Source organism: Corythoichthys intestinalis, chromosome 16 (assembly GCF_030265065.1).
Source record: "Corythoichthys intestinalis isolate RoL2023-P3 chromosome 16, ASM3026506v1, whole genome shotgun sequence".
NCBI classification, from domain to species: Eukaryota; Metazoa; Chordata; class Actinopteri; order Syngnathiformes; family Syngnathidae; genus Corythoichthys; species Corythoichthys intestinalis.
The window spans coordinates 18,130,437-18,155,841 of record NC_080410.1 but is presented as its reverse complement, the minus strand read 5'-3'; the positions used below and the strand labels follow the sequence as shown (position 1 = coordinate 18,155,841).

General features: G+C 41.5%; 1 protein-coding gene across 18 annotated transcripts in view; it reads left to right on the top strand.

Moving 5' to 3' along the window:
• nfixb (nuclear factor I/Xb) overlaps positions 1 to 25,405 on the top strand; it is a 253,102-nt gene that overhangs the window by 216,528 nt on the left and 11,169 nt on the right. For 11 of the 18 annotated variants that reach the window (XM_057861280.1, XM_057861290.1, XM_057861285.1 and 8 more), the window contains 4 exons: positions 2,967 to 3,095; positions 8,001 to 8,176; positions 9,711 to 9,858; positions 15,300 to 15,391. In XM_057861280.1, the coding sequence (XP_057717263.1) occupies positions 2,967 to 3,095; positions 8,001 to 8,176; positions 9,711 to 9,858; positions 15,300 to 15,391 (545 nt within the window). The remainder of the gene's footprint in view (positions 1 to 2,966; positions 3,096 to 8,000; positions 8,177 to 9,710; positions 9,859 to 15,299; positions 15,392 to 25,405) is intronic. The other 7 variants (XM_057861297.1, XM_057861291.1, XM_057861294.1 and 4 more) reach the window with 3 other exon arrangements.

The window sequence follows — 25,405 nt, the reverse complement described above, 5'->3', positions numbered from 1 at the left end:
GCCAGTTCATTTTGCATTGTTGTTAAACTATGTCAGAATAGGGCCTCATTACTATAGACTGAAGTGCTTTTCTTTTTGTGAACATTATTTTTTTGGGGAGAGATAGGAATATTATTTTTGTTGTGCTTTCACTAAACGATACTTACAGTGGGGAGAACAAGTATTTGATACACTGCCAATGGGTTTTCCGGCGTGGTCCAAAGAACGCCTGTGTCCACTCGCCTTTACTGTATAACATATATCTATACATATCTTACCCAAAATACAACAAGAGACACATAATTGCCACTAAAAGAAAGAAAACTTACCGAAATATGTGTGGAGCACAAATAGCAATCTGCATTGCATTGTGAATACAGCATAAACGTCTCACAACTACTAATTCTCCCACGTTTAGAAGAAATAACATGAGTATGGAACGGCGCTGCCCCTCAAGCGGCCGGTGGCATTCTCTTCACTCTTAATGTCCATAAACGGCCTCATTGTAATCTGTTTGAGGCAATATGCGAGATGGTAATTCACCCAAGTGCCAACAGAGGGCGGCAAAACTCCATAACAACAAGTAAGCGTTTCACTGTACTGTCATTTAAATCTGTCTGAGCGGGACATCTGCGTTAATTGCGTCAAATATTTTAACGTGATTAATTTAAAAAATTAATTAACGCCCGTTAACGCGATAATTTGGTCAGCCCTAATATATATGTATATACACCTTTATATTGTATAGTTTTTCAGGCATAGTTCAAGAATCCACACAGGGATGGCACTGATCGCATATTTTTACACCCGAGTCCAAGTCACCCGATTTTGAGAATCTGCCAACACAGAGTCCCGATCCGATACCAAAAAATAAATAAAAAATAGTTGTTTTTTGCTTTGACGCTCACGCTGCCAAGAACAGCCTCTCACTTACACGATAAATAAGTTGCCATAGCACAGTTCAAACTGTGTACCAAGCTTAACGATGATTATCACATGATTAACACTGATCAAAGCTACAAAGCTGCCAATCACTGTTAACTTTAAGTACCCAACGCCAGCTGCACTGGTGACTAAGGAAAACAGTTTGGTCTCACTGCTTTTCAAGAGGGAGCGTGATGGGCTGTACGAGCATGAAGCAGAAAAACAAACATATTTTCTTAATCAAATATCCACTCTTTTTCACCCAATTTAGATCTGAAAAATGGCGCGATCGGCCCGATTTCTGATCATGTGATCGGATCAGAACATCTCTAATGAAATCAATACGGTCATTGTGAGTCAACCAAAGTCTGGTGAAAATTCTTCTACTTTTAATATCGCAATATATATCGCCAACCCCTCCCAAAATTGCTATGTCAGTTTTATCCAAAATTGTTCAGCCCTAATGTCTAGGACTGTCAATAGCACCGAAATACGAAAAAACTATGTAACGTAATAAAAAATGTGGTTGTCATTGAGGACGATAGACGTCCAATCCCCTTAAACTAGGAGAGCAGTGAATGAACAAATTTGAATAATAAACTCATTCAAATTCACTTCAGAAGGATTAAAACAGCCACATGATTGGACATCTATCATCCTAAATAGCACTGAAAGAGTGAATCACATATCACAAGCCACTGCAATACATAACCTCAGAACAGTTTTCTGCTGGAAAAAACACCATGTTGTCCTTGTGTCCACAGCAGTGTGCTTTTCTATACTTTTGCTTCTGTATTGCTTTCTGGCTTTGTGGATTGTTGTATATAGAGCTTTATTTCAGCATGAAGTCAACACTGCGGTACTGTGCAGAGGTCAAATGCGCCCTTTGGATCTGGCTCTCAAACCTTCAAATTCTAAATTGCACCTTTTGGATTACCATATATCAAAATAAATTCCCTCAGTACCGGCCACATGAGGCCCAGATCACAGCAGCAAGCCTCTTTTATCTGTGGCTCTCACACGTTTGGCCATGTTTCTTGTCCACTGGTGTGGTGTGCCTATAATTAGCATGCTCATTTTTACCAAAATGAGCTATGTTTTGTCCAGGTCCTCCACCTCAGACGACATTTATAGACAACCGGTGGGGGAGAGCAGGGAAACGCGAATATATTTGTAGTTCTGTTTTGGCCATTCCGTCACAACTAGTCTCCCAATTAACTCCTTCCATCCATCTGCAGCCTTCTTCCAGCCTACGATGGCACCTAGCCAGGCGCTCACCACCCTGTCTCAACAGCCTGTACGTGTGCGTGTGAACGTGTGTTTGTATAAAAGAGTTCATTTTAACGTGATCCATGATGTCATTATAAATTCCTGATATATTTATAAGTGTCTGCTGTTGCATCGCTCAAGCTGGCGTACTCAGTCCAACCTGCCAACCCAAATCTCACTCATTAAAGGTTGTCGCTATTTGTATTGAGTGTGTTCTCGTGTTTGCATCGGATGGACCTATGCGAGGAGGTTCTGAAGAGTTTTGGGATGAGTCATCGCATTGGCTTCGGATGTGATATTTCCAATTTTCCGTTTCAGTCGGCTTATCATTGTGTCAAAGGACACCACTGGTAGACACACTCCAGCAGAGATCCTAATTGAATCGCCACTATATTTCCCAGCTCTCCTGATTCTCTGCGCCCAGTCACCTCCTTGCCCTCCCCGTCACTTCCCTTTTTACTCTGAAAGCCTGTTGCTTCAAGCATAGTCTCTCACCAGAACCTGCCCGTACATCCCCACGCCCAATTTGAGAGATAGCTTACAGCTCGTAAACTGTAAACGAATAGAAAGTAATGGATCATCGGTGTAGTCAACCCATCTGTCAGTTAAGCCACTCTACTAAATCAATGATTTAAATGAGCTAACATTGATTCCAGTTGATCATAATCATTAGATTCTTGTAATAAAATTCAAGAACACTTTTTTTTTTAATAGAGTCAAAGTAAGCAACGCAGCTATGTTTCATTAAAACCTCGTCTCTGTTCTGCCATTTTGTTGATCCCCTTTTTTACCAGGACTGTCATCGCCTGGTTCTCTTAAGAAGCCGGGGAAATTCGATTTCAGCGCCCTGTCCTCCCAGACGAGGTCCCCCCGTATGGCGTTCACCCACCACCCACTGCCAATGCTGGCGGGAGTGAGACCAGGTGAGACCAACCCAGCTCCAGACCCTAATCGCTCCCTCCTCCTCCCCCATCAACCTCCCCCTTATCCTCCTACCCACTCCCACCACTTGAGCCTCAACCCAAAAGCAAAAGCAGTGTTTCGGCAAATAAGAGTGGCTGGGAATTTCAAATCTGGCAGGTAGCTCCTCTGTGCTCGTCTCTGCCTCCTCGTCTTTTGTCTTCTAACCATGTAGGGTTTTGGTCAAACTGGTCACAGCTTTAGGGATTCTGGGCATGTGCTTTTCTGTTGGTACATGGTGAGGGTGGCAAATGATTTGCCTTTTTGCCTACTTACAGTAAGTGCTTGAGCTCCCTGTTGCAAGTGCACCTGATTGTTATGCATCTGAATCTACGTTAAATGATGTCTTGACATATTGCTTGAATGCAGCATCGGATTCTGTCCCACACATTTGTACTGAAAGTTTATTTTGTTACAAGTGACGTTCCTTGCAGAAATGCTGATGTTTAAGACCTAGTCATGTATAAGGTAAATTAGAGACGCAAATTCGGTGAGTTGAAAATTTTGGGGCCAAAATGTGAGTGAAAATGTCGTTTACGTTTTGGTCCAAAACGCTTTTTTCACCGAAATTACATTACTGAAAACAAATAGGTTTTTTCTCCCCATATTTGTGCTGTCAGCCCCCAAATACAAAGTAATAACCTCACAAAGAAACATACTGTTTCTCATGGAATCTATTGAATAGTTGGCTACATTTTCCTACTCAAATACTACTCAATCAACTATTACTCAGATTCTTGTTATTATTATTTTTAATAATAAAAAAACACTCAAATTAATACATCATACTGATTTATTTCATAGGCCTACATACTTCATAAATAGAAGTCATTCACAGCTAACTGCACATCAGTGTTTATATCTACAAGCTAGTTGTTAATGAGTTCCAACAAGGCTGATGTTGTCATGGATAACATGCCACGCTTTCAGGTTTGTCTAATTGCTTTTTCATCTCATTTTTCTCCAGCCATTTTTATGAATTTGCCTTTAATCACAGAAGTGCTGATTGATCCAGTGATCCAATGATCACATCTGTTTTATTCAGACATGCGAGAGCAAAAGATTAGCACTTGGAGTGAAATGCTTTGTTAGCCAGCTGGTCCTCCACCATGCTGAAGCAAGAATCTCAGATAACAGCAGATATCAAACAAAGCCAAACGAGTCCAGACAATAAATCACAGCTCTCCTAATTTTATCGCCACTGCACAGATAAAGGGGAAAGCTTCTCCTGTTTGGAAAGGCTACATGTGTGAATCAAGCCAAATAAGAAGCTCTCTGCAGATCATTTTCCATGAGCTTTTTGTGTAGTTTGGCTACATTAAAAGCTTATCAAACCATCAATCCAGTATGAGGAGATGAGGCTGCTCATTTACTGTTGATTGGCTGCAGCTCCAGTAAACTCATCCAAATAGTATGTACACATTGTCACACGTAGACAACCATGTGTATGATTGTTTCTTTGTCTCCAAAGCGTTGTTAGTAGTTTACATTTTGGTGCCGTTCTCATGACGGCGTCACACTTCAACCACATCATCCCTTTAGTTTTTTTTTCATCGAAGACGTGCTGTACAAGGGATCTCAGGAGATGTTGAAGTGACTATAAGAAGCACATTAATGAGCTGCTTCTGCAAGGTGGTGCTTTTACTGATGTTAGTCCCTTTATTCCCATTCAGCTGCGTAGAAGGGGCATACGAGCCAAAGTCTACCACCCCTACCACCATAAACCTTTTCCCATCCCACCCCCTATGCTCCTAGATAGTTTGGCTTTTAACCAGTCTTTAATGGGATTAACAGCGGGACTATAGGAACAGGGAGGCAGCACCAGTGGGGTGAAGGCAGCCTGGCATGGGTGCAAGGTGTTGCCGGGCTTAGAGACTTAGGCCCCTTTCTTGGGGGTGATGCAGAGGGGTTGGCACTCTCATGAAGTACACTCGCGCGCACAATGTATAAGACGTAAGTACCGAAGAGTATTGGCAGCCTTTCATGGGCAGCTGGGGGCTTGGATGGGATGGGTGTAAGACTGGCACAGTTAAGGGAAGAATGGGCCCCTAATATAAATCAAGTAGATTTAGTAATGGATATAGGTCTGACAGAGGGGGCTTTGTGTAATGGTGCAACTTCCCCTCAACCACATTTCCCACCAATACTCTGATAACTCTCTTTAGGACAGAGCTTCTTTAATGGTGGGTCGCGACCCCTGGGGTGCCTGTGACCCTTAGGACCATGCATTTTTTTTGTCAGCTGTACTAAAAATAAATGTAATTGCACATCTACTACAGTAGGTGGCAGTGGTGCTCTTGTTTTATGGCGTAGTGTTTTTTTCAACCAAGCAAACGATATAAAGCAGGGGTGGGCAAACCGGTCCCAGAGGGCCGCAGTGGGTCCTGGTCTTTGTTCCAACTGATCCAGCACAGAGCTTTTAACCAATGAGGTTTCAATGGAAATAAGCACCTGACTGCAATCAACTGATTGCACTTATAACACGCCATATTAGTGAAAAGGTGTCGTCTTGATGGGTTGCGGCAAAAACCCGCACCCACAGCGGCCCTTTGTGGAATAGTTACCCACCTCTGATATAAAGAGAAGTGGGATTGGTTAAAAAAGAATTTTTTTAGAGATGGTTTTTTTCTCCAGAAATTATATTTACAAATTCTTTTCTGACTTTTTTATTGCCCTTTCCTACCGTAATTTTCGGACTATAAGCCGCCACCCACCAAACCAACAAGAAAACAGCGTTTGTTCATAGATAAACCACACTGGACTATAAGCCACACCTGTCCTCACTGTATTATGGGATATTTAAACCACAAAATATTAACCGGTAACACGTTATTTGACAGCGACATCATAAGACAAAATGAACCACCATTGAGCTTTGAACCAATTGGCTGCAAAGCTTCATTGCTTCAACAATCTTAATTTGCCATCACTGCTCCCTTAGAGGGGTCAGTCAACCTCTGCTGCCTCTAGCTGTCAACATTGTTGTTGTTCAACATGCCTCCTAGCATGCATTGCAGCGCTAGAGGTAAATAACAATCCAAATCCATGTTCTGTGCTTATTACATCTTTAATTACTGTTCCAGTCTTTTCATTAATTGATGGTTATGGTATTTGGAAACACTTTATGCGCCATAAGACTGTCATAATAACATCATAATTATGACTTAACACTGCCATGAGCTTTAGTGAATGCTTATGACAGATGTCATTTTGTGTCATCCGGCAAATTATCTCACTTTTGAATGGATGTAAAAGATCCGAGCTGGAGATAAATGGAGTTAGTGACATAATTTGCCGGATGACACTTAATGACATCTGCATAAGCATTCATTATTGCCCATGATAGTGTCATGTAATAATTATGACGGTCTTATGACGTCGCTGTTAAATAAAGTGTTACCTATTAACTCAAATAAATCAACAAATAAGCCACACTGCACTATTAGCCGCAGGATTCAAAACGAGAGACAAAAGTAGCGGTTTATAGTCCAAAAATTACGGTAAATTTTTTAAAGGAGACAATCAGAACAAAAGTCAAAGAACGCGCTTAAAAAAAAAAAAAAAAAACGTTTAAGGCACAACTTGAACTAATTGGCTGCCATTGACGATGTTAGACATCCATTTGGGGGTTAATTATTAACACTTGTTTCTTTGGGGGGGTTGTAAAGTGTTTTCTTCTTTGTGTGTGTGTAGGGGTGGAGGTGAAAATAATTGATAAGCACTGCTTAACCCCTTCAGACCCGCATTTTTTTTGCTGGGCAAGAAAAAAAAATCTGTGCTGATTTTTACTGTACTCAAACATTAGAACAAAGTGCAATTTTTTGGTCGGGGGTATTTCATGCTTTTATTGTTTATTTTTAATGTCAAATTTGTTTTTGATGAGGAATGAGCACTGTACGTTATCTTTTTTGAAGTTGCGTTTGGTCAGCCATTTTTAAAGAGCTGAAAATAGCAAAGAGGGCGTGCCAAACCTTTTGATTTTGATGGGTAAAGTTTCATCCAATCATCCCAGAAGTGGCAATAGCAACTAAATTCAGTGTATTTATTCGTTTAGAGACGCGAATGCGTCATGTCCTTCAGCAACATGCTTGGTTCTGAAGGGGTTAAGACAATGATGATGGATATTGAAATGCATACCATACATGTATCCATATGTGTTACCAAAGACCAGAGAAAGTAAAACAGTAAAACCCATATTTAGAAGAGTGTGTGAAAAATTACTTGTCATAAAAAAAAATAATAATAAGTGAGTCAGATATAGCTTTGGGCTCTCAATGCCAAGTTGCGCCGATGCCAATGAATCACACCCTCAAAACAGCTCATAAGCGTGCAGGCATTAAAAACGGCTAATTTAAGACCGTACTCAATGATCTCTTTGTGCTATTTCCTTTTTACAACCTTTGCTGGTCTGATTTTGAATGTGCAAACGTTCAGGTTCAGTGGTGGAGTGAACCATGTATGACTTTGAATGTTGCTGACTAAAAAGATTTTTTTTTTCGTCTCGTTGGAAAGCAGTGTGTGTGCGTGTGCGTGTGTGTGAGAGAGAGAGGGAGAATTTGAGAGAGAAAGCACAGGAGAGAGAGAGAGAATGTTCTCAGAAAAGCTTTATAAATTCACTGGAGTGATCATAAAAGTTTACGAGCATTGACCACAGCTATTAACCTAAAACAGCTTTTCATGAGAAAACAACATTTGCATTTTGGATTCACACTTAAATTTTAACGATTCCTGTTGTGAAGTGATCATCTTGCAGGCATTATTCACATCATTCACTTCTCAAATCTTAAGAAATGAGCTCAGTTGTTACTTGTTCGACTTTCTCTCCTCTCATAGACGTACTCATTTAACACAAAAATTTCTGTCCACAGGGAGTCCTCGTGCTTCTGCCTCAGCCCTGCACTTCCCATCTCCCTCCATCATACAGCAGTCGAGCCCCTACTTCACCCATCCGACCATCCGCTACCACCACCACCCCGGACAGGATCCCTTGAAGGAGTTTGTGCAGTTTGTCTGTGCTGATGGCCCAGGGCAGGCCGGCGGACAGGTAAGGTTCACCGCTTGTAACCTTTTATTTATTTGGTCAATTTGCCATTTATAAAGAAGAAGTTAGTCAGTCCCCCCAGGAATCCGCGATTTGGCGATCGCGGAATGTATCGTAGATGTCAGTGTGTTCCTTAGAAATCAGTGCAGGGCGAGATGCAGATTATGCTTTACCTGTAGTGTTCATCACAGACGCTAGATGTCGCTGTTAAATAGCACCAGCCACGCGCAGAAAAGAAACAATTGCCTGACTGGATGTTTACATTTTCTAGTAGTCACTCAGCAGTAATGTTATAAAACGAGTGGACAAGTTATATTTAGTTTTTAGTTTTAATTGTTTTGTTCAACACAATGTTCTGCACGGCTTTTTTCCTGATACATTCAGTAGGCTTATGTTTATAATATTTTTTATTGTTGTAATATAATATTTAATAGGTTTTTTTACATCATTATTGCAATAATTTGCTTTATAATTTTTTTATTTTATTTTATTTATTTATTTATTTATTTATTTTTGCACACCGACGCTTTTTTGCCACTGATTCCTGGGAGGACTTGTTAACGCCACATGTGCCCCTTTTTCTAAAATTACCTGAACTTGAAGTTACTAGCAGGAAAGGGGGGGAGTCTTGTGGCTAATTTACATGTCTTTAAAAATAGTGTTTTAATTTGGAAATTAAAATGCTAAACTCCAATTTTATTGTAGAAAATTTTGTTAACAAATTGGCAGCAGTAGCCATCCAATCCATTTGAGCTGGGAGGGCTAGCTCATTCTCTGCCAGCCCTCCCAGTTCAAATAAAGTTGATGTCTACATGTAGTAAACTCTTTTAAAATTACAGCAGATAATTGGACATCAATCATGCCTTGTTTATGAGGACATGCCTCAAATTGTTGTTATATTTATCTCGCTTTTTGGTGATATCAACAAAGGCATTCTATCCTGCTGGATTTGATTTTTTAAATTTATTTTGCTCCACCCACTCACGCAGAATTTGCACCCATCAGCACACTGGTAGTGTCACTCACAATACATATCAGTCTTGTTTTATATTTTTGTTCCCATCACTTGCTGTGGTTACCCTTTTAGTTGGACTTTGGTTCTTTGGTACTGGTATCGTTGATGGTGCTGTGCTTGTGTAGAAGAGTATTCTCTCATGGTTTTGATTTCTTGCCATCTTCTGGGTGAACGCTGTCAATAATTTGCTCACTTACCTCCTACACACCTCCTCCACCCACCATGGACCACCCCTGTGGAACCTCACACGTCCAATTCCAGCTCCCACTCCTATCAAACCCTGTGGTGACTATTATTTTTCACACCTCCATAAAAGATGCCGTCCACATACGTCATTCCTTTGGTTGTTGTTATCCACCACCTTCCTTTCCCTTTCACCATCGCCCCCCCCGTCCTCCCACTTCCGTCATGGATAATTTTTGGGGACCTGGCCTCCCGAGCTGTGTCCTTTCTTTTTTTTTCCATCCCGTGTTTGCGGATTGTCGCATGTCGCCCTCCTGACCCTGTTTGTGTTGTCTGCAGCCAAACGGGAGCGGCCAGAGCAAAATGCCAGGCTCCTTCTTGCTGCCTCCACCTCCCCCAGTGGCCCGCCCAGTGCCCCTCCCTATGCCCGACTCTAAACCCAACAGCACGCCCCCTGACGGCGGACTCTCATCGCCCGCATCTCCGTGTAAGTGACCCCACAAAGACCACTTTGAAAACCAAATCAAGGACAAAACAATCTTAAAAAATGTTGAAACAGCCCTCTTAAGGGAAGAATCCCTCCCCCAGCCCGTTGTTCTTCCTCCTACTTTGTGCCAACGTTGTTCTTGTCTAACCAACGACTCACATCCCTTAACATTTGGAAGTGGGGCCTACACAGATAAATTAAACTTGGAGATGTTAAAAGTAGATCAGAGTCGCTGCAGAAGTTGAAGAAGAAGCTGAGAAATGTCCCAGCGAACTTTGTGGCGTGCATCTGGGTTCTGTACCTGATCCCTTTAGTTTGAGTGGCTCAATATGTTTAGCCTCATGCCCTGATGTGAATTGTTCCCTGCTTCTCTCATGAGCAACAAGTAAAAAAGTGCAGATGCAAAATAGTTTTTATAATGCATCCCATTTGTTGGTAATGGAATCATTTCATTAGTTGTGTTAGGCTGAACCTGAATGGAGATCTGTGTGAAGGTGTGTGCTTAGGTTTTAAGAAGATATGCCAGTTGGCAAGTGTGACTACACTCACAATTTACCTGTGATTGGAGGGGCACTGGATGGAGCAAGTTTTTCAATTTTGTAGTTTTTGGAATGTAGTATTTTTGTTTACCACAATCAGTGTCTGAGAGTCCTTTATGTCTGTTGTATGTTATCCCAATTTACAGTAAATGGATGTGTCCATGACATTTAATTATTCTTAACGTCAGACTTCTCCCTCTGTCCCTCTCTTTCTTGCATTCGTTTACTTTTTCAGTTTAGTCTTTGAACTGAATTCTTCACACTGAGTTGTGATTTCTCAACATCTGGAGCCCCAAGGGTACCTGAACAGCCCTATATTCACACTCTGATGCCACTGGTCTATAAATGTCCCTGAATGGTCCTCAGTGTGAGTGTCTGGAGTGCTGAAGTACTTTCAGCGCTGGGTTTATCAACAAGGCTTTAAACAGTTCAAGTTACAATCTGGGGCACTTTAACCCTTTATAGCCCATTCTACTGAATTTGTGCAAATTGCTATAAAACAATCAAAATATATAATTTAACAAATCAATTAAGAATTCAAAGACTGTAAATAGATAGTAATTAAGCTAGATATATATATATATATATATATATATATATATATATATATATATATATATATATATATATATATATATATATATATACTGTTTTTTTTTTTTTTTTTTAAATCATCATTTATGCTACCTTCCACAGTTTCTATTGTTACATTTGTGATATTTTAGCTTATTCCTATCTTAACTCAAACATGCTAACAGGTAAATGGCTAGCAATAGATGTTTGAACAGTTGTATACACAACAAAACATTTGAGCCCCAAAAAGAGTACTTACTTACAGATAATATGTAGGGCTGCAGCTATCGATTATTGTAGTAGTCGATGAATCGATGAACTAGTTAGTTCGAATAATTGAGTAATCGGATAAGGAACATGAAAAATTAAATTACCTGAGCTGAGCCTCAAACGGTATGAAAAATTAATGAGGCTCTATGTACAACAAAAGAACAATTGGCTTACTTACATAGCAAAAGTCCGCGAGCTTAAATGCTATAAAATGCTATGTTTTTGTTGTTTTTTTTTACTCTTAACAAATCGTTAAGACACATATTCCAACAAAAAATGGCTAAGTATCCTTAAAAATGAAATTCTGAATGCATTAAAAAACATTAGCTCAAACAACAACTTATCTTGTGTTGGTCTTAACAGGGAGGAGGTGGATTCAACCATGTGAAATGAGGCACACCAGAGGGCAGTGCATACACCCAAATCAATAAAGCAAACACTTTCAAAATAAACCATTACATTCACACTTTAATTAAATGGATACTCAAAGCAGCAAAATTTTATTCAAATCCTTTTTTTTCCTTATCAAACTTGAGTTAATTGATTAATCGTTGCAGCACTAATAATATGCATACACTCGTGACAATTATCACTATAACATGGTGATTTTCAGAATTTGGAGCACACTTGCTAAAAAATGATGATATGTAAACACCCATCATGCAGCCATGAGGGACAGGGATGCAGTTTCACTTCCTGGTCAGAAATTCAGGTGTTGGGCTAAAACCAGGCTCTCCCTTTGTGATAAAATGACTCGTGATTCAGATGTGCCATGAAAGTGTGGGACAGCATTTTTTTTAAAGCATACTTTGTATTTAAAAAAAAAAAAAAAAAGTTCCTAACTTCCAAAGGAATCTAAAAGTTTTACATTCTGGATAAAATAAACCAAACATACACCTATTTTGAACATATGTTCATTCACCCCTCCCAGTCAAAATGAATTGAATGTGTAGCACCGTCAATGAGAACCAATGAGTTAAATGAGTGTCCTTACAGGGTTTAATGTCGATGTAGTACTACTATACAGACAACAAAACCTTTAACTTTGTGTTTGCCCAAATTATGAGTCATAAGTGAGCCTTTATTTGCACAGCTAGGTTTTTAAAGATAGCTGACCAAACCTGCAAAGTGCTTCATGCTAAAAAAAAAAAAAAAAAAAAATTATTTTAGCATAAGGTAATAGATGATCTTTTGTTATGTCAGTGGTTACATTTCTCTCATTGCATCATGTTAGCATTTGGCAAGAACCACTGTATTTTGCATGTAATTCGATTGTTTTTGCACAATTCAGAGGAGGCTCTAGCGAAGTAAACTGTTCACTCTTACTGTGTGGTCGACTGGGAACCCGATGAAAATTTTCTTCGATTTCCCACCAAAATGACCGCAAAAAAATCTAAAGGAATTGCTGGGGCTGTTCCGTCAGATTGCCATAACTGTACGATTATATAGTGCTTTTCCACACACTAAATGTTGCTCAAAGCGTACACTGAAATGCTTTTTATGAAGTAGTGTTCCGGAATTAAAATGCATATACATTTACGGTATTTTTTGTTGTTGTTGTTTTTTTTTTTTTTAATAACCATTTGATTACTTTCGTTATAGTTGTTATACATCATATTTTATACAATGACATAAATGTCATCATCTGCAAATCTGCATTTTAACACAGAAATAGGTGGCGGCAACATACAGTGCATCACAAAAGTGAGTACACCCCTCTCATTTCTGCAGATATTTAAGTATATCTTTTCATGGGACAACACTGACAAAATGACACTTTGACACAATGAAAAGTAGTCTGTGTGCAGCTTAACAAAAGTGAATACACCCCATAGAAACTACGTACATTCCTCAATGTCCAAATTGAGTACTGCTTGTCATTTTCCCAGCATTGCTGCAGAGATTGAAGAGGTGGGGTGTCAGCCTTTTGAGGCTCAGACCACTCTACATCAAATCGGTGTGCATGGCTGTCACCCCAGGAGGAAGCCTCTTCTGAAGACGGTACACAAGAAAGCCCTCAAACAGTTTCCTGAAGACATGTCAACAAAGCACATGGATTACTGGAACCATGTCCTATGGTTTGATGGGACGGGCGGGCTTGTGTACCGTCTTCAGAAGAGGCTTCCTCCTGGGGTGACAGCCATGCACACCAATTTGATGTAGAGTGCAGCATATGGTCTAAGCACGAACAGCCTGACAGTCTAACTCTTCAATCTCTGCAAAGCAACGCTGACAGCACTCCTGTAACAAGTCACATGACATTTTGGAGGGAAAATTAAAAGCAGTACTCAATTTGGACATTTAGGGATGTACGTATTTACTAAAGGGTGTACACACTTTTGTTGCCAGGGGTTTAGATATCAATGGCTATATTTTGAGTTATTTTAGGGGACAATAAATTAACTCTATTATAGTGCTGCAACGATTAATCGAATAACTCGAGTATTCGATAAGAAAAAAATATTCGAATTAAATTTTGTTGCTTCGAGTATTCGTTTAATTAAAGTGGCATTGTAATGGTTTATTTTGAAAGTGTTTGCATTTAGTTTTATAGATTAGGGTGGGAACACTGCCCTCTGGTCTGCCTCATTTTACATGGCTGAATCCAACTGCTCCCTGTTAAGACCAACATAAGCTAAGTTTTTGTTTGGGCTAATGTTTTGTAATACATTAATAATTTAGTTTATAGGTATATTTAGTCGTTTTTTGTGGGAATATGAGTCTGAACCATCAGTTAGGAGCATTGTTTAAAAAAAAAAAAAAAAACCGTTAGTATTTTATAGCATTTAAGATAGGGGACTTTTGCTATGTAAGTTAGCCAATTGTTCTTTTGTTGTAAATAGATCCTAAATTATTTATTTTTTTAAATACCGTTTGAGGCTTATCCCAGGTATTTTCATTTTTCATGTTCCTTATCCGATTACTCGATTATTCGAACTAACTAGTTCATCGATTAATCGACTACTAAAATAATCGATAGCTGCAGCCCTACTCTATTATATAAGCTGCACATAGACGACTTTTCATTGTGTCAAAGTGTCATTTTGTCAGTGTTGTCCCATGAAAAGAAATAGTTAAATATCTGCAGAAATGCAAGGGGTGTACTCACTTTTGTGATACACTGTAACTTTATCAAATGCAGTCCAGTGTGTGCCACACAGTGTTGGTGCACAATTACATCTTGATCTTATGTAATTTTGCACTTGCCCCGTGCAATTATTATAAAGCGTTTTGAGCAAGACTTAATGTGTGGTAAAGCGCTACATTAGCATTTATGCTACTCTCACAAAGAATGCTTATCTTACAGGGTTTGTGGGGCACACTTTGTTCTTAATAAATCGCAGTGGCTATTTATTTGTTATTTAGAGATGGAAAAAAATGTTTAGTTTACAATCTACTTGCAGCACAATCAGTTTTGTGCCTCTCAGAAAAAAAAAAATCCTTGAAACAAATTAATCATAGCACTTTGATATATTCAAATTTTGTCGCTAATGTATATTTTAAGATTCTTTCTAAACCTATAGGGTTTATATATCAGATTTTTCTCACGCTAACTGTTCGTGGAGTTTTCACTCATGTTTGTGACTACATGCCACCCAACCAACTGCACATGTACCAAAAACATGTCAGCAAAAATTCTCCTCTAGCAATGTTCTTCCTAAGGTCGCCACTGGAAACCATTCAAAACATCTGTCAACAGTACTAATAATTCTGTAAAAGAAAAAAAACAAAACATCCCTTCCAAATCTCCCATGAATCATGGTCGAATACATTCCTAGAGTCATGAGTCTGAGTGCTAAAATAATAAGATTTTTGTATGCAGCATACAAGTTAAAGTTAAAAGTAAGAACTATATTTTTGCATATAAACATTTAAAAAATTAATTAATTTCCACTTAAGCCTTTGTTGTCACATGATATTTAGGAGTAATTTTTCAAACTAATATTTTTAAGTGACGCAAATGGATGACATACGTAACGTGAGGTTTGATTCTGTGTCATTGTCCAACAGCTGTCTTTATGTCCACTCATGTCCTTTTCTTCTCTTGTTTTTCGATAGCATACTCCGCGCCAGGCCCCACAGCTCCCAACAGGTTTGTCGGCATCGGATCACGGGACAACAACTTTCTGAACATCCCGCAGCAGACACAGGTGGGACTTATATTGTATTACAAAGCAAATTTGAGGAGAAACTGTCTACTTGCCCAAATCTGGTTGCTATGCCTTGTCTCTCGCACTATTCCACGTTACACATCTAGGTCTACACTGTACGTACAGTAGGGTCTATAATATATTTGACACAAATGGATTCCTTGAGCATTCGGGCTACAGACATTCCACTGCTGCATATTTTATTCCCTCATATCATAAATATTTGTTACCTAGCCATATGCACACCCAGCACCAAATTTCATTTTTCTGGATGTTTTTCTTCTCTTCTGCCATTTACATTGTCCCTCTGTCGCCTTTTTTAGGCTGTAACAAGTCATAAACTTCCCCCATTACCAGCAGTACTTTTCTCATTAGTATATATATATATATAACCACACCCGCCTGGAGCTTGCTCAACTACGCTCCCCAACACATGGAAACGATCTGAATCGTCTGTGCTGATCCCTCCCTTGTTTCTCTGCCCTCCATACTTTCACTCATCTTTACTTTCACCAACCTTGTTTTTTTCTGCCCAGTCATTCGTACTCTTTTATTGCCTTTGCTTCTTTTCTGTTTCAGCATTCCATTATCTGATTTATTTCTCTCCCTAAAAGACATATGCTACCTGTTTTTAATTCTCTACACTCATTGAGTGCATTTTTTTAGCCTGACCTAAGCTGGCTGTGAAAACCAGACATATGACAAATATGCCAGGATGGACTGCAAAAGATAAATCCTAAATTGTTGTATAAGCGTTTATTATATGTAAGTGTGGTAAATGCAATCTAAAGGGCATGGCATATACTGGATTTTAAAAAAAAAAAATAATAATAAATCAGATCCTGTATATAGTGATCACTGGGTTCCAGATGCCCTCTAGTGGCAGGTTCAATATGTGACCCAAAAAAGGGAATACGTTTCCACAAAATTAAATGAATCAATACAACCCATTTAAAAAGCAGTAAAACATTATTATTTTCCACAGTAAAAATGCATCTTTTAATTTTTTGTCAGAAAACACATTCCTGAACACTGTGTAGGATAATACATACAAGCAGGGTAAGCATAGGCGGAGTATGACTTTTGGGGCAGGCGGGGCACAACATGTTGATGACCCCGAAACACAGTGTCAACAATAAAATTAACTTACAAAAATATATACACTTGTGGTCAAAAGTTAACATACACTTGTGAAGAATATAATGTCATGGCTCCCTTGAGTTTCCAGTTATTTCTACAACTCTGATTTTTCTCTGATAGAGTGATTGGAACAGATACTTCTTTGTCACAAAAAACATTCATGAAGTTTGATTCTTTTATGACTTTATTATGGGTGAACAGAAAAAAGTGATCAAATCTGCTGGGTCAAAAATATACATACAGCAGCGCTAATATTTGGTAACATGTCCCTTGGCCATTTTCACTTCAATTAGGCGCTTTTGGTAGCCATCCACAAGCTTCTGGCAAGCTTCTGGTTGAATCTTTGACCAGTCCTCTTGACAGAATTGGTGCAGTTCAGTTAAAATTGATGGCTTTCTGATATGGACTTGTTTCTTCAGCATTGTCCACAAGTTCTCAATGGGGTTTAAGTCAGGACTTTGGGAAGGCCATTCGAAAACCTTCATTCTAGCCTGATTTAGCCATTCCATTAGCACTTTAGATGTGTGTTTGGGGTCATTGTCCTGTTGGAACACCCAACTGCGCCCAAGACCCAATCTTCTGGCTGATGACGTTAGGTTATCTTGAAGAATTTGAAGGTAATCCTCCTTCTTCATTATCCCATTTACTCTCTGTAAAGCACCAGTTCCATTGGTAGCAAAACAGCCCCACAGCATAATACTACCACCACCGTGCTTGATGGTAGGCATGGTGTACTTGGGGTTAAAGGCCTCACATTTTCCCTTCCAAAGATATTGCTGGGCATTTTGGCCAAACAGCTCGATTTTTGTTTCATCTGACCACAGAACTTTCCTCCAGAAGGTCTTATCTTTGTCCATGTGATCAGCAGCAAACTTCAGTCGAGCCTTAAGGTGCCGCTTTTGGAGCAAGGGCTTCCTTCTTGCACGGCAGCCTCTCAGTCCATGGAGATGCAAAACACGCTTGACTGTGGACACTGACACCTGTGTTCCAGCAGCTTCTAATTCTTGGCAGATCTGCTTTTTGGTGATTCTCGGTTGAATCTTCACCCTCCTGACCAATTTTCTCTCAGAATCAGATGATAGCTTGCGTTCTCTTCCTGATCGTGTCTGTGACAAAACAGTGCCATACATTTTATACTTACAAACAATTGTTTGCACTGTTGCTCTTGGGACCTGCAGCTGCTTTGAAATGGCTCCAAGTGACTTTCCTGACTTGTTCAAGTCAATGATTCGCTTTTTCAGATCCATGTATGTATATTTTTGACCCAGCAGATTTGATCACTTTTTCTGTTAACCCATAATAGTCATAAAAGAACCAAACTTCATGAATGTTTTTTGTAACAAAGAAGTATCTGTTCCAATCACTCTATCGGAGAAGAATCAGAGTTGTAGAAGTAATTGGAACTCAAGAGAGCCATGACATTATGTTCTTCACAAGTGTATGTTAACGTTTGACCACAATTGTATAATAATAAGTTGAAAATTAGTGTTTTTTATTTTTCCCAATTCCCATTATTTTTGAGGGGAATTCAAAATCAGGCTGCTTAAGACATCTATACTTTTCGCCAAGATCGTCATCCATTGAATATGGTACGCCCGCCGGTGTCTTGCCAATGTAGTTACCCCTGTCAAAAATTGTATCCCCTGGGCAGAGCCACTGCGCTGTACTAATTTGCATGATTTTCCGTGTTTTGGTGATGAAATTATGTACGAAGTTTTAAAACATGGCCCATACATAAAAAAATAAATAATAATAATCTTTCGTATTTTTATCTGTCATATAATGTAACATACTTACTGAATGTGGAAAAGGCGATGATTTAGTGTTTTACAAGTAGGATGACTTATAACTATTATTACTCTAATTCAAGTCCTGTATGGAGTTTCTCCAGTTTAATAAACGTCGATGTCCAAAATATATAACTGTGGTTCTTTTCTGGCTTCAATCAATTGTTTAAGTCGACATAACTCATAACTAATGTGTGTATGTGCGCTCCCGCACAATTTTTATACAATACAATTTTTGACGGGGGGTAACTAAATTGGCAAGACACCGGTGGTGGCTCTGTTGTACATTTAGCGTCTTTAGTAGGGCAAATTGGAACTCCGCTCACCATTTTGGCAGTGCTCTCTGGATTTTCTTGGTCCACATTTTCAATGCTTGGTTCATGCTCAGTCATTGTTGTCACTTTTGAAAGCTTATTGAAAAAAATTACGTATATCCATCTTGCCTCTTCTGTCCTCAGTTGGTTTTGGCTAAGCAAAGCAAATGACTATCTAAGGTGCTAGTCACATGATGTGTTCCAAAAATAATTTAGACCCATTAAGTAAATATATATATATATATATATTAGGGCTGTCAAAATTATCGCGTTAACGGGCGTTAATTAATTTTTTTAATTAATCCCGTTAAAATATTTGACGCAATTAACGCACTAGGCCCGCTCAGACAGATTTAAATGTCAGTACAGTGAAAGGCCAACTTGTTAATTGTGTTTTATGGAGTTTTCCGCCCTCTGCTGGCGCTTGGGTGTGGCTTGCATATGTTATGTGGCGTAATGTCGCCCTCTACTGGCAATTCAGTGCAGCTGATTATTTGGGCTTTGGCGCGCTTTTCTGACGTGATTATACGTCGACGCGAACTCACACTAATAGACAGTGCTATTCAGACCAGCTAACGTCCGCATCCAGTATTTAGTGGCAGTTCTCATAGCCCCATCACACTTTTTGTGTCTAATACATGCATCGCTTGTGAGTTATATTCCTCCTTTGTTTATATTCATGAGCATTAAATAGTTATTGATGATGTGTATTTGAATTTGTTCACATATATGGTGAAATGCAGTTACATTATTAGATGCTTGTGAGCTAATTGGCTAGTGCTACTGCTCAAATGGACACGTGTGTGTACATTTTATGTTATTTTGTGATTTATGCAAGTTATTGACACATTGCCTTGTTATTTTCAGTTTTACAAAAATACAAGAAACGTGCTCTTGTCAAAAAGAGATGACTTCAGTAAAGCCCATGCAACTTTGCCACACCGTCTGATTTCTTTTTGGAACTTATGTTCGCTATCTGTCAATTTGTGTACTCACACACATTGAGGACAGAATAGGGCTACTAGTTTATTTTTTGATTGAAAATTTTACAAATTTTATTAAAACGAAAACATTAAGAGGCGTTTTAATATAACATTTCTATAACTTGTACTAATATTCATCTTTTAAGAACTACAAGTCTTTCTATCCATGGATCACTTTAACAGAATGTTAATAATGTTAATGCCATCTTGTTGATTTATTGTTATAATAAACAAATACAGTCCTTATGTACCGTATGTTGAATGTATATATCCATCTTGTCTTATCTTTCCATTCCAACAATAATTTACAGAAAAATATGGCATATTTTATAGATGGTTTGAATTGCGATTAATTACGATTAATTAATTTTTAAGCTGTAATTAACTCGATTAAAAATTTTAATCGTTTGACAGCCCTAGTATATATATATATATATATATATATATATATATATATATATATATATATATATATATTTGTTCATTTCATTCATTTTGTTGTTTTATTGCTTTAAAACCTTTATAGACAACATTTTACCGGAAAACTTAATTTTAAAATCAAATATAGGAAAGTCAATTACATGCAATGACACTTTTCGGCCACCGGGGGGCTGGCCCCCTCAGCCCCTCCTAAAACTCCGCGTATGAGGGTAAGGTTGAGGGTTACAGATCCATTCCATTATCCCGTGTTAGGTTTAATAGATCAAGAAGTTTTCCCTGGAAAGTCAAAGTTTAAAGAGCATAGCAGGCACATCTCAGCAGGCCAGATTCAACCTTAACAGTACACTTGGTCTTAAGGAAACTATGCAAAGGGAGTCAGCCTCAGGGACTAAAATTAGAACTGGAGTATTTAGCCTCTCAAAGCAATTCTTTGCATTCTACTTTTAGTGATTCAATCATAAACGTGTTTGAAGTCTGATGCGATAGTGCCCATGGGAGTGGATAAAACTGGGGGGGGGTAGTCATTTAGGGCTGGTCAGTATGGCCTAAAAGTAAAATCTCAGATGTTTTCATCCAGAATTTGATTTACTGTTATTAACGATATTTTTTCCTCCCACCTTCTTTTATGAGACAATAAGAACAAAAGACAGCGAAAGCTGCCATTGACTGAGCTGGATGTCCAATCTGTTTTGACTAGGAGGTGCAAATGAACATTTGTTTTTAAATTCTCTGCAGTAAAACAGATGAATAAATCCACAACATCAATTTCTCGGCCAAGCCTTGGGAAAAGCTAGTTAACATGTGCTTTAAGTGTTTTGGTTTGTCTCAAGATAAACACTGAGAGATTTAAGACCCCCCTCCTCACCCCAGAGGGCAGTTGAGATTATTTGTGTTCAGTTTGGGTGAGCTGTGAAACTTTGTACAGATGTTAATGATTCGCAGCGGATGACTCTTCAGATTTATTTCTGACAATGCCCCCATTAAGCATTATTTTGTTTCTTTTTAAATGGCTTCATGACATATGGAATATTGTCACCTTTACTGAAGGCATGGAACATTTATTTTTATGAAATCAATCAATTGTTTACGTTGGAATGTTTTGTTTGCATTATTTGGGGGACTAGTTGTGTTAAGGTGTTAACCACTGCTCTATAATACAGTACTAAGCAGATCTACACCACCCAACCACAATAAACAGTTAATGTCAATGTTAATTTCATACTGATTATCATAGTTCTTATATCCCCAGCCATAGACTCCACCATCAGTTGACAAGACAGCTCCCACAGATATTGCGCTACGCCTTCCCGTAGGGGGCCGACCCAGGCAGAACGTTGAGTTGGCTTTCACTGTGATAAACTCAAACACACGCTGCGTTCTAACGCCGGATTTAGGTGGAAATAGGACGAAGGTTTTACTGCATACAAGCAGGCAGGAGTGTCTCGCATGCTGTTAGGTCCTCTTCCCCTTCCTTTTGAGACATGCCCACCTCCAGCAGGTGTGCATGTTTTTACTTGATTACAGGTCAGACGAGTGGAGCGGCCACACCTGAGGGCAATTAACATCAGCCAGCTTTAAAAGCCAAGCAGACGCTCCACCTCGTCGCCCGATCAACTCGTCTGGTTCCACCGTCAGTTGTTTCTCGCATTGCTTTGATACGTACTCCTGATCACCGGCTCACGACTTGTTTTTTCTCTCGCCCCAGGACCTGTTCTCTGCGCGCCCCTTGTCGGATTCCACGCCTGCCTCCCTCCGAGCTCCTTCGCCTCACGCCAGCTCAACTACCCCGAGCCAAGTCACCAGCCCTCGCCACATTCTTGTGATCATCAATAAAAGATTACTCATCTCACCCCTGTGTGTCTGCTCTGGGATCCCCTCTTGCTCACGCAACCCTAACAGCTTGATCGGGCCATAACATGGATCCCGCAGACAACCTCGCCAGCTCGCCTACGTCACTCCTTAATCATCACCAGGCCATAGAAGCGCTCTTCCATAAGGTAACTGACATCTCTCGGACAATCCAGGCCATCCAGGCACGGCTTACATCGCCTTCTCATTCACATACGCCCCCGTTATCTCCAAGCCACCCCGCCGCCGTTCCGAGCCACGCGCCCACTGCTAACCCGGCGTTATCGGCTTCGCGCCAAGAGCCCCACGTTCCCGCACCGGCTCCGTACGACGGCGACCTCGGTGCGTGTCGGGCCTTTCTAGTTCAATGCAGCCTAGTTTTTGAGCAGCAACCCTCCGCATACCAGGGGGATAGAGCAAAGATTGCCTACCTCATCGCTTCCTTGCGGGGGGCGGCTTTGGATTGGGCTTCGGCCGTGTGGGAGCAGGGATCCGCTGTGTGTCTCTCGTACGCCCGCTTCACCGAGGAAATGCGCAAAATCTTTGACCATCCTGTCCGCGGCAAAGAGGCAGCCAAACGGCTCATGTCGGCTCGCCAAGGGACTCGAAACGTCGCCGAATTCTCAGTGGAGTTCCGGTGTTTGGCGGCTGAAAGCCGCTTTAATGACGCAGCGCTACAAGAAATCTTCATCTGCGCACTAGATGAGACTATCAAAGATGAATTGGCCACACGGGACGAATCGGATTCGCTGGACGATCTTGTCCGCCAAGCCATAAATATTGACAATCGACTGCTTGAACGCCGGAGACAACGAAGAGAACAGCCGGCCGCTCGGCACACCCGCCTCTCGGTCATTCCGCGGCCATCACTGTTTCCTGTCCAAGCCTCTGATGGTGCGCAGGCGGCGCCGCCCCCCGCTGGAAGGACCGAGCCACTGCAGTGGGGCCGCACTAGGCTGACACACGAGGAGCGCAACCGCAGGTATAGTGCACAATTATGTATATACTGCGGTCAAAGTGGGCATTTCATCCGCAGCTGCCCAGTGCGTCTGGTCTCCCCAAGCAAAGACTTACTGGTGAGTCATATGTCTTACAATTCCTCACGAAGGCTCCAGCTCCCCGCCACACTCACCTGGAAGGATCAGTCCCATACAGTGACTGCCCTTGTTGATTGTGGCTCTGATGAGAATTTTATAGATCGTGGCCTCGTGGACCAGTTGGGGCTGGCTACGCACCCGCTTCCTGCCCCATTAAGAACCACTGCGCTGGACGGTCGTCTCCTGTTTAGCGTGAGCAATAAAACAGAAGCCTTAGACGTCCTCCTGTCAGGCAACCACAGAGAGGTGAGCCAGTTTTTAGTTTTCCATAGCCCCTGCACACCGCTGGTCCTTGGTCTGCCTTGGTTGAAGACTCATAACCCCTCCATAGACTGGACACACCCCAGGATTACGGCTTGGAGCGATTTCTGCCATACTAACTGCTTAAAATCTGCTCTAGTGCCTGCTTGTCCTGTCCCGAGCCTGGAACAACCAGACCTGTCAGCCGTGCCAAAATGCTACCACGACCTGGGGCAGGTATTCAATAAAGACCGCGCAGCGTCGCTCCCTCCACACCGACCTTATGATTGTGCCATCGACCTCCTTCCTGGTGCGGCTCTTCCAAAGGGTCGCCTCTATAACATCTCTCTTCCAGAAAGGGAGGCGATGAAAAAGTACATTACCGAGTCATTAGCAACTGGTGCCATTCGCCCGTCGTCTTCCCCAGTAGGTGCGGGTTTCTTTTTCACGGGAAAAAAAGACGGCGGCCTGAGACCCTGCATAGACTTTCGAGGCTTGAACGAGATAACGATAAAAAATAAGTACCCTCTTCCTCTTCTTGAGTCTGCGTTCACCCCCCTCCATGGCGCCACTATTTTCACAAAACTCGACCTGCGCAGTGCCTACCACCTGGTCCGTATTAGGGAGGGTGACGAGTGGAAGACCGCTTTTAATACACCCCTAGGCCATTTTGAATATTTGGTAATGCCGTTTGGGCTCACAAACGCCCCTGCAGTTTTCCAGAACCTTGTTAATGATGTCCTGGGAGACATGATTAACAGGTTTGTGGTTGTGTACCTAGACGATATCTTGGTGTTCTCGCGCACACCACCGGAGCACGAGGACCACGTCCGACAAGTGCTCCAGCGGCTCCTCGAGAACAGACTGTACGTCAAAGCTGAGAAGTGCGAGTTCCATGTTCCTGAAACCACATTCCTAGGCTACGTCGTGGGAAAGGGGGAGCTACGCATGGACCCATCAAAAGTTACAGCGGTTCTGCACTGGCCTCGTCCATCTGACCGTAAGCAGCTACAGCGATTTCTCGGGTTCGCTAATTTCTACCGCAGATTTATTCGCAATTATAGCCGGCTAGCGGCTCCGCTCACCGCCCTCACCTCCACCGCCAAGCCATTCCTCTGGTCTGATGCTGCAGACTCCGCCTTCGGCGACCTCAAGAGCCGGTTCACCACGGCCCCGGTGCTGGTCCATCCTAGCCCCTCACTGCAGTACATCGTGGAGGTCGATGCCTCGGAGATTGGCGTGGGCGCGGTGCTATCCCAACGCCGTCCGGCTGACAGCAAGATCCACCCATGTGCTTTTTTCTCTCGTAGGCTCTCCCCCGCTGAACGAAATTATAGCATCGGGGACAGGGAACTCTTGGCGGTAAAACTGGCATTGGAAGAATGGCGCCACCTACTGGAAGGGACACCCCAGCCCTTCGTCGTGCTCACAGACCATAAAAACCTGGAATACCTCAAGTCCGCCAGGAGATTGAATCCCCGACAAGCCAGGTGGGCCCTGTTTTTCAGCCGCTTCAATTTCACCCTGTCCTATATTCCAGGTAGCAAAAACACCAAGCCCGACGCCCTGTCACGCCAATTCCAAACAGGCGAACCCAAGGAAGAACCAGCCCCCATTCTTCCACCTACTTGCTTCATTGCCTCGATGGAGTGGGAGATCGAGCGAAAGGTGAAAGACTCCCATGGGGAACATCCAGACCCTCGAGCAGGCCCACAACCTAACCTGTTTGTACCCCAGGATCTCCGTTCCCAGGTGCTGGAGTGGGCTCACGCTTCTCGGCTGTTCTGCCACCCCGGCATCCGTAGGACGCTGGCTGTGCTGCGCCAGCGGTTCTGGTGGCCCACCATGCCTGAGGACACCAGATCCTATGTTCTGGCATGTACTGTTTGTGCTCGCAGTAAAACTACCACCAAGCCCAGCTCTGGACTCCTTCGCCCGTTACCCATTCCTAGCCGCCCTTGGTCCCACATAGCCCTGGACTTCGTCACCGGCCTGCCTCCTTCCAAAGGCAACACAGTTATACTCACCGTAGTGGATAGGTTCTCCAAAGCTGCCCATTTCATCCCCCTGCCCAAGCTACCAACAGCAACGGAAACCACGACCCTGCTCACAACCCATGTGTTCCGTTTACATGGCATCCCGGCAGATATAGTCTCTGACAGGG